The sequence below is a fragment of the Terrapene carolina genome, unplaced genomic scaffold (assembly GCF_002925995.2).
Source record: "Terrapene carolina triunguis isolate 2854851 unplaced genomic scaffold, T_m_triunguis-2.0 Scaffold66, whole genome shotgun sequence".
Classification (NCBI taxonomy): Eukaryota; Metazoa; Chordata; order Testudines; family Emydidae; genus Terrapene; species Terrapene triunguis.
In genome coordinates, this window is record NW_020664417.1 from 79,081,251 (window position 1) to 79,099,656 (window position 18,406).

The 18,406-nt window shown below is 40.0% G+C and overlaps 1 protein-coding gene across 1 annotated transcript in view; it reads left to right on the forward strand.

Annotated features, from left to right (window-relative positions):
• Positions 1 to 690: 690 nt before the first annotated feature.
• STK32B (serine/threonine kinase 32B) overlaps positions 691 to 18,406 on the forward strand; it is a 264,988-nt gene continuing 247,272 nt past the window's right edge. The window contains exon 1 of the mRNA XM_024204530.3: positions 691 to 1,165. Coding sequence (XP_024060298.1) covers positions 1,090 to 1,165 — 76 coding nt within the window. The 5' untranslated portion in view covers positions 691 to 1,089. The remainder of the gene's footprint in view (positions 1,166 to 18,406) is intronic.

Genomic DNA, 18,406 nt, shown 5'->3' on the forward strand with positions numbered 1-18,406 from the left:
AAAATTCAGGTCCGGGCCTTGGCTGCAAGTTTTTGCAGCATAGTATGTTGGGATCCAGAGTATTCTGGTGGACTCTATTGAAGAAGTGCCTAGATTCTAAATTTAGATAACAAAAGTATGTGGGGGAAGGGGGCTGCCACCTAATATTAGCTCCATCCAGGGGGATACAGGTGCTGAACCGGAGTTTCTGCAGCTTTCTTACAGCAGATGTTGGAGTTCAGATTTGGGGTCCAGTTTTCTTACAACCAGGAGCTGTTTTTTGTGGAAAAGTGGAAACACTTGTCTCTTTGGATGGTCACATGTTTCTAGGCTATATTTGGCAAGGTCCAGATGCTGAAACCAAGTTTTTGCAGCGAGGTTGCACTGCGGTGCATCGGAGACCTGGTTTTGATACCACAGGTGTGGCTTCACTTTTCTCTGTTTGGCCAGTGGAATTGGGGGGCGTGGGGCCAAAAGTTGGCTGGAACTAGCAGGATCCTGGTGCTGGAGCCTGGTTTTTGTAGCTCTGATGTGCTGGGCTGTGTTGGGGTCCGGGAACAATAGGAGTGGCTATAATGTCCTCACTTTAGGAAGCGGAATTTGGGATCTTGGGTACCAAACTCAGTAGGCTCCAGGTAGATCCAGCTTTTACCTTTTACCAAGGACAACCATCAGCAGGACCTACGCCCCCTCCCTCCCTGCCTCCCTCCCTTCAGCGCCCCTCCCTCCCCTGACTGTCTGCTATGAAATATGGATCAAGTTAGTAAGTAGCAGCAGCAATCCCTGTCAGAGGCAGATGGATCACTTTCATTTCGCAGGATGATTTCTAACACCCCCGAGGATTCCCCGAGCAGCCGCAGCCCGGCTCGGAGCGGCGATCGGAAGAGAGTCCTGGGCGTGGAGGGGAGGTTGAAGGCGTGAGAGCATGGAAGGGGATGCGGGGACTCCCTCCTAGTTCCAGAGCCAGCGAGAGGCAGGGAGGGCTCCGAGCCCGGGACGCTGCTGGGAAGTGCGATCAACCCCCTGCCCCCCGCTAGTTGGGCTGGTTTCTTTGTCTGGAATTCGCCCCCTTCTCCCTTGGGATGCTGGCCGTTCGCCCTGTGGCTGGGGATGTGGAAGAAACTGTGGAATAATATGGGTGGCAATCACTCCCACAAAACTCCCGTGTTTGATGAGAATGAAGATGGTAAGTAAGGAGCTGTCCATTGTCCCTTGTACTGCCCCAGCCTCAGATTTTGCCCCCCTCCCCGCCACTTCTCACCAAGCTGCCCTTCTATTGCTACTTCCCCCTCTCGCCTCATAGGTTGTTTTCCTCCCTGTTTCACGTGTCAAATATATTTATTAAATCCTTAGGTTCAAAGCAACACAATCCTCCTTAGCGGTTCACTCTCTTCCTTTTTAATAATCGCCAGTTCAAGATTTGTTTGGGTCACTTATGGGGTTTATTGTCCTTGGGTTAAAATAAATAAACGGACTCAGTTAACAAAAATCGGGTCTATCCTATATTTATGTAGCACTAATTGTTCACTCTTAATGTAGCTAATTGCTCAATTTCACACTGTCCACCAGGTTTCACACCACATGTAGTTGCATATGTTTGTGATTGGAGTTTATGTTCTTATGAGTTCAGACTTGAATTGGAGGGGAGTTTCTTTCTATTTTCCTGTCCAACTGACTCTTTGCATTAGCATGTTATTACATATTTTAAATAGTGATGCATGGTCCCATCAACATTCTACATTTCCCCCCTACTTTTTGAAACTTTGAGTCTGCTATGTTACTTGGAGATTTCACACTCTCATAGATAATACTACAGTGCACTCTGTATTCTATATTTAAAGAAGTGTTTTGAACTAGTAGAGAGCTTTTATTAAGTATGATGGTTCTTTAATACTTATATTACATTTATGTATATTTCTCTTAAAAACAAACAATATTTAATTAAAAATTTGCAACTGCTTGAATTCAACCACCGTAGCTTTCTGAAGTAGAGAAAATGTATGTTGTAATTGTAAATAATAGATGTATATCATCACTGGTAATGCTTTTGATGTTATGTATATGTGTGCTATATATTTTTGTATATACGGAGAGTTCACACTGAATTTTGAACATGTTCATTTCCCAATAGTTCTAAACTCATTAAAGGATATAGATTTTATTCAAGGGATGTTATGGTACAACAGATTACATTGCACTGCCTTAGTTTCCAAATATTTGTAATGTGTCTGTAATACATCTTAAAAAACTCTCCAGTAATATGATCTTCTGAAGACACTTAGAACAATAAAAATGTCTTGTCAGTATAGAGGAATTAGGTAAAATTTAAAGTATTTTAAAAAGCAGATCCTCATTAATTCTCATTTCAGACACAAAACCCAGTTGTTGCTCCCTACTTCTCAGCAAAGATTTAATAGCAGAGTACTGAGATGAGAGATCATAATAATAAGACCTCATTACTTTTACAAAATACGTTACAACTTATTTAGTAACTGACTATGTTTTGTGGACTGATATTGTTGATTGATCTGCATCAGGGCAAAATTGAGTAATCCACCAAAAGTCACGCAGGCTATGTCTTCATTGCAAAAAGGGTGTACGTACATCAAGATAGATCTCTTAATGTAAAATCCTGATGGACACAAGGCACAGGTTGTTTTTAAGTCCATGTAGCTAGACGAGACAGGGTCCAGGCGGAAGACACAGGGTTGACCTCAGCTAGCTACATCAAAGTAAAAACTACCTGTGCTTTGTCTTCACTCGGATTTTACATCAGGAGGGCTATCTGGAGTTAGCTTGTCTCAATGTAGCACACCACTTTTTGCACTTTTTGCAGTCATCAGTGCAAATAGACACATTTCAGCTGTGAATTCGTATGAAGAAAAACTTCATGCCACTTTGTCCTTTTCCTACAGAAAACCATTTCCATTGTGCAGTTATTAGTAATTATGCTAAAATAATCATATTTCATATAATGTAGATGTATTTTACTAAGATGTCTATCAAATTATTATTTATTCTTTGTTTTTATTAATTCTGGAAGCTTCTAACATCAACTTCATGTTTGCTTTTAAAGTAGTATGTTTACAACACACTTCCAGTTCAGAAGAGTTCATTTATATTGAAATGCTAGCTTATTTTATTAGAAACAGTGTTTCTGTTATTTATATAATTTATAAATACAATGGCATTGGCTGAGTTATAAATAAGCATTTAGGGTGGGATTTTCCAAAGTGCCTAAGTGATTTAGGAGCACAAAACCCCTTGGTCTTTGCAAATTGCACCTTTAGGGTTTAATCCAAAACACTTTGTACTTCATAGTGTCACCGGATCCAAGTGTGTCACTGTTTGCATAACAGAGTACTGAATTGTCTGTGCTATACAGAGTACTGAAGATGCAATACAAACAGGAAAAAATATAGTAGCAACTGAGAGTAGCTTCATTGTGGAGCTGGGTTAATTTTGCCTGGTAATAACTATACTTATCAGTTCCAGTATAATCAAAATGAATGGGAGTTGTATATGCATATTTGAGGGTCTAATTGGAAGAAAATGATTCAATGTATTGGACACAGTGTTGCTGGTTTCTCCATGTGGTGGGCAAAATAAAGAAATGCATATATCATATGGCACTCACACATCATAGTGATGGATGTGGTATGAAAACCTAGGCATTAAATTGTCGTATACCATAACTTTGTTTAATTTAAACAGCTGTAACTTAATGGATCCCTTACACCTGAAGCCTTCTTGATGGGTCACTGTGAAACTGCATGGAGACAACAGGCACCACACTAGTGCCTGGTAAAGCCTGGGCAATTCAGTCATCATAGTCACCAATCCCCCCCTCAAAGGAGAATTGAGCTTGATTGTGAGGCTCCATTCCCAGGTCTAATACAACAGTAGAGTTTACGCCTTCAAAATCATCTCTGCCTATGTCTGTGTTTGGGATAGCAATGGCTTAGCCTTCCAACATCACTGTGAAATGAGTTTTAGAAGAAATTTTGCTAAATTGTTCAAATAAAGCACATGTATGTTTTTACAATAAGAGACAGTACATCCATAGTAAACTTGCGTTATATAGCAACTTTAATTTGAGGTGTTCAAAGCTCTTTAAAAACATTTAGATTCACAAAATCCCTGTAAGGCTGGTCAATATTACTGTATATTGTTGCACAATATAATTGTAATCTGGTGTAATAGAAATGAAGCATGGTGACATTAATGACTCAGCTAAGGGCTATACAGTGAGTTCTTGATTTAGTATAGCACTTAAGCACCTTCTGAAGTACCAATGACTTTCCTAAATCAAGGCCTGAGTCAGTGGCAATGCCTCCAATCATGCTGAAGACAAAGACCATAGGCTTACTGCTGCATTCCTTTCGCAATCATAATCTTATACATTTATAGATTCCAAGACCAGAAGGGATCATTGTAATCATAAAGTCTGACCCATTTATACTACAGGCCATAAAACTTCCCCAAAATAATTTTTAGAGCATATCTTTAAAAAAACCCACCAATCTTGATTTACAAATTGCCAGTGAGAAAGAATCTACCACAACTCTATAAATTAACCCAGTGGTTAATTACCTTCCCTGTTAAAAATGTGCACCTTATTTGCAGTCTGAATTTGTCTAGCTTCAACTTCCAGCCATTGGAGATTGTGTTATACTTTTCTCTGCTAGACTGAAGAGCCCATTATTAAATATTTGTTCCCCAGGTAGGTCCTTATAGACTGAAATCTAGTTAATCCCTTAAACTATTCGTTAAGCTAAATAGAGAAACTCAAGGAGCTGAATCACTATAAGGTTAGATCAGTGGTTCCCAAATTTGGTTCACAGCTTGTTCAGGGTAAGCCCCTGGCAGGCCGTGAGACGCTTTGTTTACCTGAGCGTCCACAGGTACAGCTGCTTGCAGCTCCCAGTGGCCATAGCTCGCCGTTCCCGGCCAATGGGAGCTGCAGGAAGAGGTGGCCCGGCTAGGGTGACCAGATGTCCCGATTTTATAGGGACAGTCCTGATATTTGGGGCCTTTTTTTTATATGGGCTCCTATTACCCCTCACCCCCTGTCCTGATTTTTTTCACACTTGCTATCTGGTCAGCCTAGGCCCAGCCCGCACTGCTTCCTGCGGCTCCCATTGGCTGGGAACGGCGAACCGCAGCCACTGGGAGCTGCGAGTGGCCATACCTGTGGATGCTCAGGTAAACAAACCATCTCGTGGCCCGCCAGGGGCTTACCCTGAACAAGCACAAACCAAGTTTGGGAACCACTGGGTTAGGTTTTCTATGTCTTTAATCATTCTTATGGTCCATCTCTGAACTCTCTCCAATTTATCAACATATTTTTTTGAGTTGTGGACACCCAGAACTGGACACAGTATTCGAGCAGTGATCACAACAGTGCCAAATACAGAGGTAATATAACCCCACTACTCTTACTCAGGATTCCCCTGGTATGCATCCAAGGATTATATTAGCTATTTTGCACTGGGAGCTCATGTTCAGATGATTATCCATCATGACCCCCAAATCTTTTTCAGAGTCACTGCTTCTTTCCCAAAAACAAAACTGAAATATTTATTGAATACCTCTGCCTTTTCTGTATTATTACTGTAGAAATCTCATAATGGACCAAAGCAGCAGTTGAAACAAGGTGTGTGTGTGTGTGTGTGTGTAAGGAATGCATGATCTATTCATCCAAATTCTAAATGCTATTTTTAAGTATTGTGACTTGTATGTCATCTTTGGAAAAGCTTCATGGAAGACCCTCATTTTAAAGGAAGATGTTGAAGTTGCCAGTAGAATGCAGAGAAGCTGACAATTAAGTGACTAGCTCACCAGACTGACAGCTTGTGATGAATATATAAAGTATATGAAGAGATATTAATGAATAAAAATGCCTGGATTAGCATGGATTAGAGGGGGTTAAGGGTGGTAAATAACGGCTAAGCTACAGCAGCAGCTGGAGTTATATAAAAGTGAATAGGCAAAACTGACACGTGAGGTTGCACTTGGAGCCAATTTGGAACAATAGGTAAAGATCGCAATGAATCTGATGCAAAACAGGATATGTAGTGTCTAACTTCTTGCCAATGATCAGATAGCTGCTATCAGCCTGTTGCCACATGACTATAATTGATAATGTCTGAAAGATCAACATAACAGCTGCAAAGAAGCTGTTCCAATTTAGGGCCAAAAATCTGTGTTTCAGAGAGACCTTGCATGTTAGTCCATAACTTTAAAAGAACAGTTACAGTAAAATGAGTCAATAAAATGAATTATGAGCGCTAATATATACAGTATGGACAAGATAAATTATAATAGCTCCAGATGAAAGTAATGAATTCAGAATGGGGATCACCCTGAGCTCTGAATTATATTTTGTCTATGTAATTCAAACCTTGGTGATTACAATCCACTTTATTTTCTTCTTTAGAAAGAAGAGTATTCTGACTCCCCACTAGCATTTGTCTTTGGATAGGGAGAAAAAAATCCCATTTTGACCTATACAATTGCTCCAAAGCCATTTTTCTTTGTATTATTTTTAAAAATAAAATATAGGGTTTTTTTTTTAAAGCTTTACCACCTGAGCTCAATGTCAAGCTACTGCAGAGACCAAATATAAAAGTAAGAAGCCATTAACATTTTTTCACTTCTGGCTATGTTGATTTATACAGTTATCTTTTCTACTTATGTATCAACCCTTAGCAGCAATTTCATTATTATTTATTATTTGTGTTACCATAGTGCTTAGCAGCCCCAGTTGAGGACCAGAATCCTATTATGGTAAGGGCTGTACAAAAACAGAACAAAAAAATGGTCACTTTCCTAAGAAGCTTACAATTGAAGTGTAGGACAAGAGACAAAAGGTGGAAATTGGATCCTCAATGAAAGACTTCAAACTTAACTACAAGGAGACTGAGGTAATGTTAATAGGAAGGGGGAAAGTCTTGAACTGGCAGATACTATAACCTAACCTGAAGATACCAAGCTAGGTCCCAGTCCTGAGAAGACTTGCACACAGGCTTAACTTTGTGCACTGTAAGCAGTCTCACTGACTTCAGTTGGACCACACACAGTGCACAGCTAGGCACAGGTGTAAACCTTTGCAGTTCTGGAGCCTTTTTTCCCCTAAACTGTGTGCATATAATAATACCCAGCTCTTATATAGACTTCTCCGCAGTAGATCTCAAAGGAGGTAAACATCATCCCCACTTCATAGATAGGGAAAACTGAGCCACAGAGGTGAAGTGACTTGTCTAATGTCATCCAGCAGGCTGATAGTAGAGCCAAAAATATACCAGTTCCCTTGCAACAGGAGAAAGTAGTTTAAAAACTATTATCCCTCAGAAAGACCCTTATCTTGGTAATGAATTTCCTTAAATATATCTTGGGGCTATAGTCTGACTGCTTTTTTAGGCTGAAACCCCATTGACTCCAATTAGAGTTTTGCACATATAATAAATGCAGATTAGTTGCTTTGTAAGCAGAATAGGCTAATGTGTACTGATTTCATCCTCCCTTTCCTGTAAAGAAGGATAAAGCCATCTTTGTCAGTGGAATTTAGTCTCCAGTATACTAACCACTTCCAAGGACAATATCAGCTTCATGTGTCTAAGTATTCACTCAGCATGAGGAAACTACTTCACACACACAAAATAATTCTGTCCATGCTCGACATTTGCTGCCAATAGGTGCAGGTGAGAGGAGAAGCCCAACATTTTATATCATGGAACAAAATTGAGTTTTAGGTTGATTTTCAGCTGTTTGGCCATAGCTGGAACCAAATTAGGACTGGTTCAGATAAGATTATATTTATATGAACTATGTGAGGTTTTGGTTTTTGATATTGCAAAACTAACACTGCACTTGGGTTTGCCCACATCCAATAGTTTCCTTTCCTTTCCCCTCTGACCTGTCAGCACATGCAGTGATACAGTTCTGGTCCAGCTTAATTTCTTGCTCAAGAAAATTGTTGTCAGCTCCTAAAATTCCCAAACTTTTAGATTCAGAAATCAGAAATTTTGGCCAGGAAAAAAATGATGGCATTAGTTCCTTGAGCAGTAAGCAAGAGGTGGTGTTGTGGGGGTTTGTTTAGGTTTTTTGTTTTAGTACTGCCAACCTTTTCCTTTCATACTCTTGCTTTGCAGACATCTGGCAAAAACAAAAAGTTGTAGACCATAGCCTATTTGCAGGACTTCATCAAGTCAGGAAAAACTGCTGTTATACATTGGTCACCATTAGACAGTCAGCGTTTGCCAATAGCTTCCACACAAAGGTGAAATGTTCTCAGCATAGAGATATACTCTGGTATCTCTCAGACATCATAGTGTGGCAACTGTTAGGAAATGCTAACTTTACTCCATTTGTTTTGCCCAAAATGTAGCCATCCTTTTCTGTCTCAATTGCCAAAAGATTTGTTCAGCACTCTAGTCAGCTCCCACTCTGACTAGGGTAACCTCCTCTGGTTTTAATTCCCTCATTGTGAACCTCTCCAGTCTGTCCAGAAAACAGATGCTAAATTTATCTTCCTGCCCCAGTCAGGCCCTGTAACACTCTTCTCAGAATACCTGCCCACTGGAGCCAGCGCAAACGTCTCATCCTTGTCTTTTGGCTACTTCTTTGCCTATATCTTAGATATGATTTTATTGTGTCCTACCATGTCCACTCACGCTATCAGCCTCATGCAGCTGTGTGTTTCCCACTATCACTGTCATCACCATACCTTTTTCTGTGCTATCTATGCTTGAAACTGCCCCCAGTCCTGGTTCTCCCATCCTGAACACTGGCCCTCAATCAAATCACTCTGAAAGACATGCGTCTTCTGTGAAGCTCAGCCACTAGCCCAGCACTGTCCTCTCTACCTCAACATAGTGTACAAAAATCATAAGGCTGGTGGGGCCGTGTAGCACCTTTTTATAGGTCTCTTCATGTTTGTCCCAACTGTAATACTCTCAGTTTGTAAACAGGGCTGTGTTTTGCACAGTGTTGCTGAAGATACCAACAGTTCTTAAGCAAAAACAGGACCAAATCATGTAGCACAATGGCAATTATGGATTGCGGGCTGTGACTGAGGTCCCAGTGGGGGCCAGCTATGGTCACTCAATTAGATTGAACTGCAAAGGATGGGGCAGACGATCCCCATAAAGCTGGTGGATATTCCAATACTTAGATTTACCAAGCCAGCATAAAACAGCTTCTTTATTACCTTACTGGTTACTCAGAAGTCCAAACAACACAGTTCCCTTAAAGTGATCCAGCCTCAGGTCTCCCTCCAGGTTCCAAATATGATGATTTCTGAAAATCTTATTTCATGATATAAAGGAAAAGGTTCTACCAATCCCAAAGGATCTGACACTTTACCTCCCAGGTTATTGAATATTCCAGATCTTACCCCAATATATGCTACAGCCAATTCTTATTAACTAAACTAAAATTTATTAAAAAACAAAAGAGAGAGTATGGTTAAAAGATCAATATACATACAGACATGAGTTCAATTCATTGAGGTTCAGATTCATTGCAGAGATGGTGAGCTTTGTAGCTGCAAAGAGTTCTTTCAGAAATAGTTCATAGGTTATAGTTCAATGTCCAAATCTCATATTCATGGCGTACCAGCATAACTTGGACCTCAGTCTTGTGACTCAAACTTCCCCTGATGAAGCCTAAGCAGATCTGAGATGACAGAATCAGGATCCAAGGATCTTTTATATAATTTCATGTCCTCTTTGAAAAGTTGGGAGTTCCTCTGGGAACAAAAGGTAATTAGGATGACTTTGAAGGAGGTCCATCACCAGTACTTAGCTATAGAATTAACATAAGGCAATTTGCTTGTTCTTCCACCATTCACAGTACATTTCAAAGAGAGATGAATACTGAGCTATCCCATGTTTACAATTCATTTACCTGCTTGGATGTTCTTTTGATCTCTGAACTATCAGAATACAGCATAGACAGGGACTGTTGATTACATTGTGGACCCTACTCATACATATGTAAATACACAAAAACACAAACATTATCTCCCCACATGTCTTTTGAGGGTTATTTATTTTGCAGGATGTTTAACCCTTTCTAGCCATGCATCACACAGGCATATGCTGGCATTAGGTAGGAGGAAAAACAGCACAATAAAGACAATGGATTTCAAGAAGGCAGACTTTAGCAAATTCAGGAAGTTGGTAGGTAAGATTCTATGGGCAGCAAGTCTAAGGGGGAAAACAGTTCAGGAGAGTTGGCAGTTTTTCAGAGACATTATTAAGTGCACAAGAGCAAACTATCCCACTGCGTAGGAAAGCTAGGAATTATGGCAAGAGACCACCCTGGCTTAGCCAGGAGATCTTCAATGATCTGAAACTCAAGAGTGGTGCAAAAAAATGGAAACTAGGTCAAATTACAAAGGATGAATACAAACAAATGACACAAGTATGTAGGGACAAAATTAGAAAGGCACAAAACAAGATTAAACTAGCTAGAGACATAAAAGCTAACAAGAAAATATTCTACAAATATGTTCGAAGCAAGAGGAAGACCAAGGACCGGGTAGGCCCATTACTCAATGAGTGGGTAAATACAATAACAGAAAATGTGGAAATGGCAGAAGTACTAAATGACTCTTCGTTTATTTTCACCAAAAAGTTTAGGAGCAGTTGGACATGTAACTTAATGAAAGCCAGTGAAAATGAGGTAGGATCAGAGGCTAAAATAGGGAAAGAACAGGTTAAAATTACTGCTACATGTGAGATGTTTTCAAGTGACCAGACCGTGATGAAATACATCCTAGAATACTCAAGGAGCTGACTGAGGAGGTATCTGAGCCATCAGTGATTATCTTCAAAAAAGCAACAGAGAGTCCTGTGGCACCTTTAAGACTAACAGATGTATTGGAGCATAAGCTTTCGTGGGTGAATACCCACTTCGTCAGACGCACCCACGAAAGCTTATGCTCCAATACATCTGTTAGTCTTAAAGGTGCCACAGGACTCTCGGTTGCTTTTTACAGATCCAGACTAGCACAGCTACCCCTCTGATACTATCTTCAAAAAGTCATGGAAGATGGGAGAGATTCCAGAGGACAAGAAAAGGGCAAATAGAGTGCCAATCTATAAAATAGGGAAGAAGGACAACCTGGGGAATTACAGACCAGTCAGCTTAAGTTCAGTATCTGGAAAGATAATGGAGCAAATAATTAAGCAATCAATTTGCAAACACCTAGAAGATGATAGGATGATAAGTAACAGTCAGCATGGATTTGTCAAGAACACATCATGTCAAACCAGCCTGATAGTTTGCTTTGACAAGCTAACAAACCTTGTGTATGGGGTGGGGAAGCGGTAGATGTGGTATATCTTGACTTTAGTAAGGCTTTTGTTACTGTCTCACATGACCTTCTCATAAACTAACTAGGGAAATACAACCTAGATGGAGCTACTATAAGGTGGGTGCATAACTGGTTGGAAAACCATTCCCAGAGAGTAATTATCAGTGGTTCACAGTCAAATTGGAAGGGCATATCAAGTGGTGTCCGGCAGGGATCAGTTCTGGGTCTGGTTCTGTTCAATATCTTCATCAATGATTTAGATAATGGCAAAAAGAGTATACTTGTAAAGTTTGCTGATGATACCAAGCTGGGAGGGGTTGCAAGTACTCTGGAGTATAGGATTAAAATTCAAAATGATCTGGACAAACTGGAGAAAGGGTCTGAAATAAATAGGATGAAATTCAATAAGGACAAATGCAAAGTACTCCACTTAGGAAGGAACAGTCAGTTGCACACATACAAAATGGGAAATGACTGCCTAGGAAGGAGTACTGCGGAAAGAGGTCTGGGGGTCATAGTGGATCACAAGCTAAATATGAGCCAGCAGTGTAACACTCTGCTCCACACTGATCAGTCCTCAGTTGGAGTATTGTGTCCAATTCTGGGTGTCACATTTCAGGAAAGATGTGGACAAATTGGAAAAAGTCCAGAGAAGAGCAACAAAAATGCTTAAAGGTCTAGAAAACATGATCTATGAGGGAAGATTGAAAACATTGGGTTTGTTTAGTCTGGAGAAGAGAAGACTGAGAGGGGACATGATAACTGTTACAAGAGGAGGGAGAAAAATCGTTCTCTTTAACCTCGGAGGATAGGTCAAGAAAAAATGGGCTTAAACTGCAGCAAGGGTGGTTTAGGCTGGACATTAGGAAAAACTTCCTAACTCTCAGGGTCGTTAAGCACTGGAATAAATTGCCTAGGGAGGTTGTGGGATCTCCATCATTGGAGATTTTTAAGAGCAGGTTAGACAAACAGTTGTCAGGGATGGTCTAGTTAATATTTAATGATGCCTTGAGTGCAGGAGACTGGGGTAGACGACCTCTCAAGGTCCCTGCCAGTCCTACAATTCTATCATTATGTTTGAGTTCCAGAGATTGCACTGGCTTCCAATTTATTTCCAAGTGCAATTCACAGTGTTGGGTTTGATCTGTAAAACTGGCTGAGTTGCCTTCCCTGTTGATTCTGCAGCTCAGACTTTTCACTGCTGGCAACAGTGTTCTCAGTGCTAGGGTATCTTGAATCTGCTTAATCCATCAGAATCTGTGTTTGGAAGCCTTCAATGGATGGTATAAGACTTGTCTGGCTTATCTATGGCTTGATTGGCCTGGTAACTAACAGGCAGTTTGCTGTAGTCTGGTTAGTAATTGGATTTTAATGACGTAAGGCAGCAGGGGTATTGGCAAAAGGCATCAATATAAATATCTCCATACATAAATCAACCAATACAAATGAGTAGCCTAGAATCTCTAAGACACTTGGACAATTTTGTTTTTTGCCAATGCAACTGCTTTCAGATCTGTAGGAAATATTGATAAACAATTTGATGCCCCTGTTTTTTTATACCACTAGTTCAGTTATACAGAATATTGTATTTGCTGCCCTTCCCAATCTAGAATTCTTTGATCTTTCAGAAACTCTTTTTTTCAGTGTATTCCAAAGAAATAGTCTTGGGCAGTTCAATTTTATTTCACTCTTTATTTTATATATCAGTTTTTATCATTTTCTTACATATGCTCAGTTTCTTCTGTAACTATAATGGAAGATCCATTCTATCTACAATCAAAATCTGTTCCACTCTGTCTACATCTTCTATTCTCTCTCACACACTGCTTTATTCTAAACACACAAATCTCACAATGCTTTTATGAATATCGTACCCTATTTTTTGATATACTTATTTAGCAGAATGTGAAGAATTTACTTTCATTTATTCCTAATTAATACCCAGGCATTTTCTTCTTAAATCTTGCCCTCTGCAGTATAATTATAAAACATTTACCAGAGACAGAGGCAGCCCACCAGTACTAATGTTTGAGCTTTATTTGTTCTGTCAAATGTAATAAGCCTTTTAAGTATTTTCTTTTATGAAACCCATATTCTTAAAATATACTGTACCTTTATATATTTGTGATACTTTCCCTGTTATCTCTATATTAATATGCTGATTCTTATTACTTCCTATCAAATCTGCACAGTAGTTTGGTTATCTGACTCAAATCCACACCTTGTAGCTCTTTTCTTATGTTGGATATATTAATATTTTCAATTGCTTTTATTTATTTCTACTTTCTCACTGTTCTCATTCTAGTTCTTAAAAATTAGGGCAAAATACTGAAGATGATTGATTATTCACTCTCATCCAAAACTTCCATTGATTTTAAGAGTAGTTTTGCCTGAAGGACTGAAACAAAAATCAATGAACAGTGCCATGATTTTGGCCCTCACATCTGCTGTAGTGAAGACTGATGCAAAGAATTCATTTCGCTTTTTCATAACAGCCTTGTATTCCGTAAACGCTCCTGTAGCACCTTGATCATCCAATGGTCCCATTGATTATTTGGCTTCTTGCTTCTGATGTACTTAAATTTTTTTGCTGCTTTGCTTGTTGCTCTTCAGATTATTTTTTGGCCTTCTTTTTTTACACTTGACTTGCCAGAATTTATGCTTCTTTCTATTTTCCTCCACAGAATTTGACTTCCAGTTTTAAAAGGATGTCTTTTTGTCTCTAACCACCTTTTTACTCTGTTTAGCCATGGTTGCCGTTTTTGGTCCTCTTACTGTTTTTTTATTGTTAGGGGGTATAAATTTAGTTTGAGCCTCTATTGTGGGTTTTTTAAACAGTTTCCATGCAGCTTGTAGGCAGTTCACCCTTGTGACTATTCCTTTTAATTTCCATTTAACTAGCTTCCTCATTTTTTTGTTCCCCTTTTAGAAGTTAAATGCTACTGTGGTGGGTTTCTTTGATATTTTCTCCCCTAAAAAGATGTTAAATAAAAATTCAATTACATTATGGCCGCTACTACTGAGCAGTTCAGCTATATTCACCTTTGGGACCAGATCCTGTGCTCCACTTAGGACTAAATCAAGAATTACATTTCCCCTTGTGGGTTCCAGGAGTAGCTGCTCCAAGAAGCAGTCATTAATGATGTCTAGATATTTTATCCCTGCATCCCGTCATGAGGTGACATATGCCCAGTAAATATGGGGATAGTTGAAATCATATTACTATTTCATGAGGGTGCCATGAGCAAGGGCCATCATAATGAGGTTTTACTGTACCTCGTACTCTTATTATGACAAAGTGTGGAATCTCAACTTGGCTATGATCCAGGGTGAAATCCTGTCCCCATGGAAGTCAATGACATTGATTTCAAATGGGGTCAAGATTTTACCCCAGGTCCCATAAATATAAACCATATACATATGGCATATGCATATGAGCTCTTGCATGCTCAATACTCCCACTGATGTCAACATACATTTATGTGCAGGTTGGAGGACTGCAGGATTGAGCCCCATATTTATTGACTATTTATAATTAAACATCTTGTGTCTATTATGGTATTATCATGATGATAAGGAACTGGATTGAGTGGGTTTACTATTACTATATGTGTGCTTCAAATTTTAGACTACCACCCATGCTGCAATGAACAGTTTTATCTTTTGTGAATTGCTCGCTGTGCTGCGCAGCTAATAACTTCTGTCATTAAAAGAAGAAGCTGTGTTCTAGATATTAATCTTTATTAACCAGCTGTGCATATTCTTGTTGCTCCTTCTTTTGGCTCACTTCTCCTGTGTCATGCCATATTAGCTTTGCTTTAAATCTTGCTTATTTCACTTCCTGACTTACTAGTTCCATAACTATAGCTACATGGTCCAGATTCCTATGTTCTTACTCATATTTACTAACTCCTTACTTCATGACTGGTCTCATCCACTTCAGTGTAACCACTTAGGTGTTATTCAGTGTGATTAAGAATATTGCTAGCCATCTGAAAATAGTTTTATATCAGCATTTGAGGTATTCCCTAGAGGAAAGTACAGGGAAGCTTAGGAAATCGTGAGCTAACTTGATCAAAGTCAAAACTGGTGCAGTTTAAGGTATTCACTGTATGTACTTTCTGCAGCAATCTAGATATTTACCTGCTTCATCAGGACCACAAGTACCAATGCTATCCTCAAATAGATAACTACACAACTGTATTGTGTGAGATGGATGTAAGCAGGGTACAGAATTTTCATCAGATCTCAAAATATATTTTAAAATAGGTCTCCAAGTTTCTGATAAGGGAATTATGGCTGTGATTGCCAAATATCTTGTCAAAAGAAGATGGGACAAGGTGGTGGTTTGGGGATCCTAAATAAAACTAGGCTCAGGGTTCAAGTTTTTGGGTTTGGATTTGATGGTAATGAAACCTTGCAAGATGCTCTCAAAAGATTTTGATCCCAAAGGGCAGACTGAATGGTGGAAATCTCATGAAAGCAATTGATCCCAGAGTGGAATGGGAGGTATCCTAACTGGAACCAGAAAATAGCAACGCTTTGGCTTTGAATATGAACTGAAACTTTTTCTGGGGATGTATCTGTTTTGACAAAACTTGCATTGAAAGAGGTTTCTCAGGTCCAGAAGTGGGGTAGAGGAAACAAAGGGATCACTCCAAAATAGCCAGTTGGTTATGGCACTCACCTGGAAAGTGGGAAACCCAGATGCAAGCCCCTGCATCTTCCACTTCCCAGGTGAGTGCCCTAACCACCAAGCTCTAGAATCACTCTCTCTTTCTTTTTGACCCTGTTGTGGCATTTACAAACCCCACACTAAAGCAGAGACAGAGGAAGGGCTGGAGCAGTACTAGGCCAGGGAGTCCCCACCCCTCAGGCACTGCCGAGCATGCTCCTGGGAGAAGACCAGCAGCCCTATTTGGGGAAGGAGGAGGGTAGAAAGAGACCATTTCCTGGAGGAACACCAGTCAGCAGCAGCAACAGGAGAGGCAGCTTCTATTGAGGGGAACTGACTCTGAGTCTTCCTCACATTCCTAGATGCTCCCAAGGGGGAGGGGGAACTGTGAGCAAGGGTTCAAGAAGGCTGCAGGCACTGGCCCTAAACTATGGGAGTTTGGAAGTAAAGTTGCTAAGTGACCATGCCCCAATCAGAGATGCAATGGTGGTAGGAAGTGGCTCAGGGGAAGGTAGCAGGTGGGCTGGCTGAACTTAGGCCAGTGCACACTACCTCATTTTCAGGGCCCTGGGCCAGGACTAGTTGCAGAAGAAGGGCCTAGGTTTCCCTACCCACCCTAAAGCTACCCAAGGAGGGCAGAGATAGGGGTTACCACCATCAAAGAGGCCAATGCTTCTAAAACCTCATCCAGAGGGCGGGGACACCTTGAACTAGCAGAAAGGCTAGAATTGGAGGGCCAGACTAACTGGCCAGCAAACCACCCCTCTACAGACTGATCGAAGGACTGGACTCAGCAGCCCAGACAACTGTGCCTGCTGGCCAATTAAACCATCCTGGAACAAACTGACAGAGAGACTACAGTCAGACACCCAGACCACTAAGCTTGCTAGCCTGCTACAGACCCGATGAATATTTAATTTATTTATTTATACACAGTGCAACAGCTCCAGCAGGAGAGATTGAGGTAGTTGCCCCCACGAATAGCCTGTTAGTTAGTTTCCCCACAAAGAAGTTAAAAAGGTCTGGGTTTCACCCAAAGCAGAATGGGAACACTTTTTGAAATCTCAAACTTTTGCAGATGGGAAAGAGTTTCCCATCCAGTTGAGCCCCTTTGACTCAACTAATGGAGCTGTATTTGGTTATGAAAGGTCTTTAGGATATTTTAAATTTTGGACAGAGAGTCTGAAACTTTTCTACTTGGTTTCAATGTCACGTTTACCCTTCAAGAGGGTTACAAACAGCACATAGACTCACAAAGGCTTGCTTGATATTCTGTGTCTGTGATAAGGTCTTGTACATTGATTCCATTGTTCTCCAATGACTTCTGATGTTTCCAGTGTTGCTACTAGGTTAATAGCTTTTTTGAACTAAAACTGTCCTGTATCAGAACAGTTCTCAGTAGCAGCAAAAAAGGATCTTTAATTAAACTTTTATTGATATTAAAAAAAATTGAAATTCACTGACTTATGAGTTTTCAAAAATGGATTTTTATAAATTACTACTTTATGAAAGGCTGTGTGCCAGAGTCATTCAGATTGTAATTTGCATTCCAATTACTTTCCACTCAAACAAGTTATCCATATAAAAATGGCCTTTTTACAGTATAAATTGGATTACCTAAATGTTATATTCTTTTGCATGTAAACACACCAATGAGATCAGTAGCAACAACCCCTTGTTAGAGGGCTTATTCCTTCACCCACTCACTTCCCCGGTCCTTCTCGCATGAACAGAGAGCAACAATACCCAAAGTCCGAAGGTGCAAACAATTCGATGTTTATTGGGGTGAACTTCCAACAAGCATGATTCCAGTTTCCTTCCTCAGTGTCCCCCTTCCCACATAGCCTGACAGTAGTAAAGTTAAGTTTTGCTTAGCTATACCTTAACCAATCATTTTACTGAAATTTAACTAACCAATCCTAATATATTGTAACATGATTATTTAACCAATTATATCCCACCACCTTAATTAGTTTACACCCAACAAAATTAATTATACAGCAGATTAAAAACAATCATGGAACCAGACAGAGATTATACAGACAAACAATAGGGAAATGGGGACTACAGTGATAGAACAACAAAGAAATGAGGATTTCACATCCCGGCTATTGATAAGTGAGTTTTTGCCAAACAGGATGCTATGAAACTAAGTTTTCTTTAAATCTTTTAGGCTCTTCCCTTTCTCTGGAGGGGATAGATTGGATCACCTTTCTAACAGCCCCAGATTGCCTTATTTCAATGTGACTAGTTCGGAATGTGAGGATGTGACCGTTCGCTTCCCAGCTTATGGCTGCCTCTGCTGCTTAGTCAAAGGCCTTAGCCTAAGAACAGGGCCTCAGACTGTCACAGTAAGAGAAGGCCCTTACACCAGCAGACAGTGATTTTGATTCTTTTATACCTCTATAACTAGCTAAATGACAAGAATG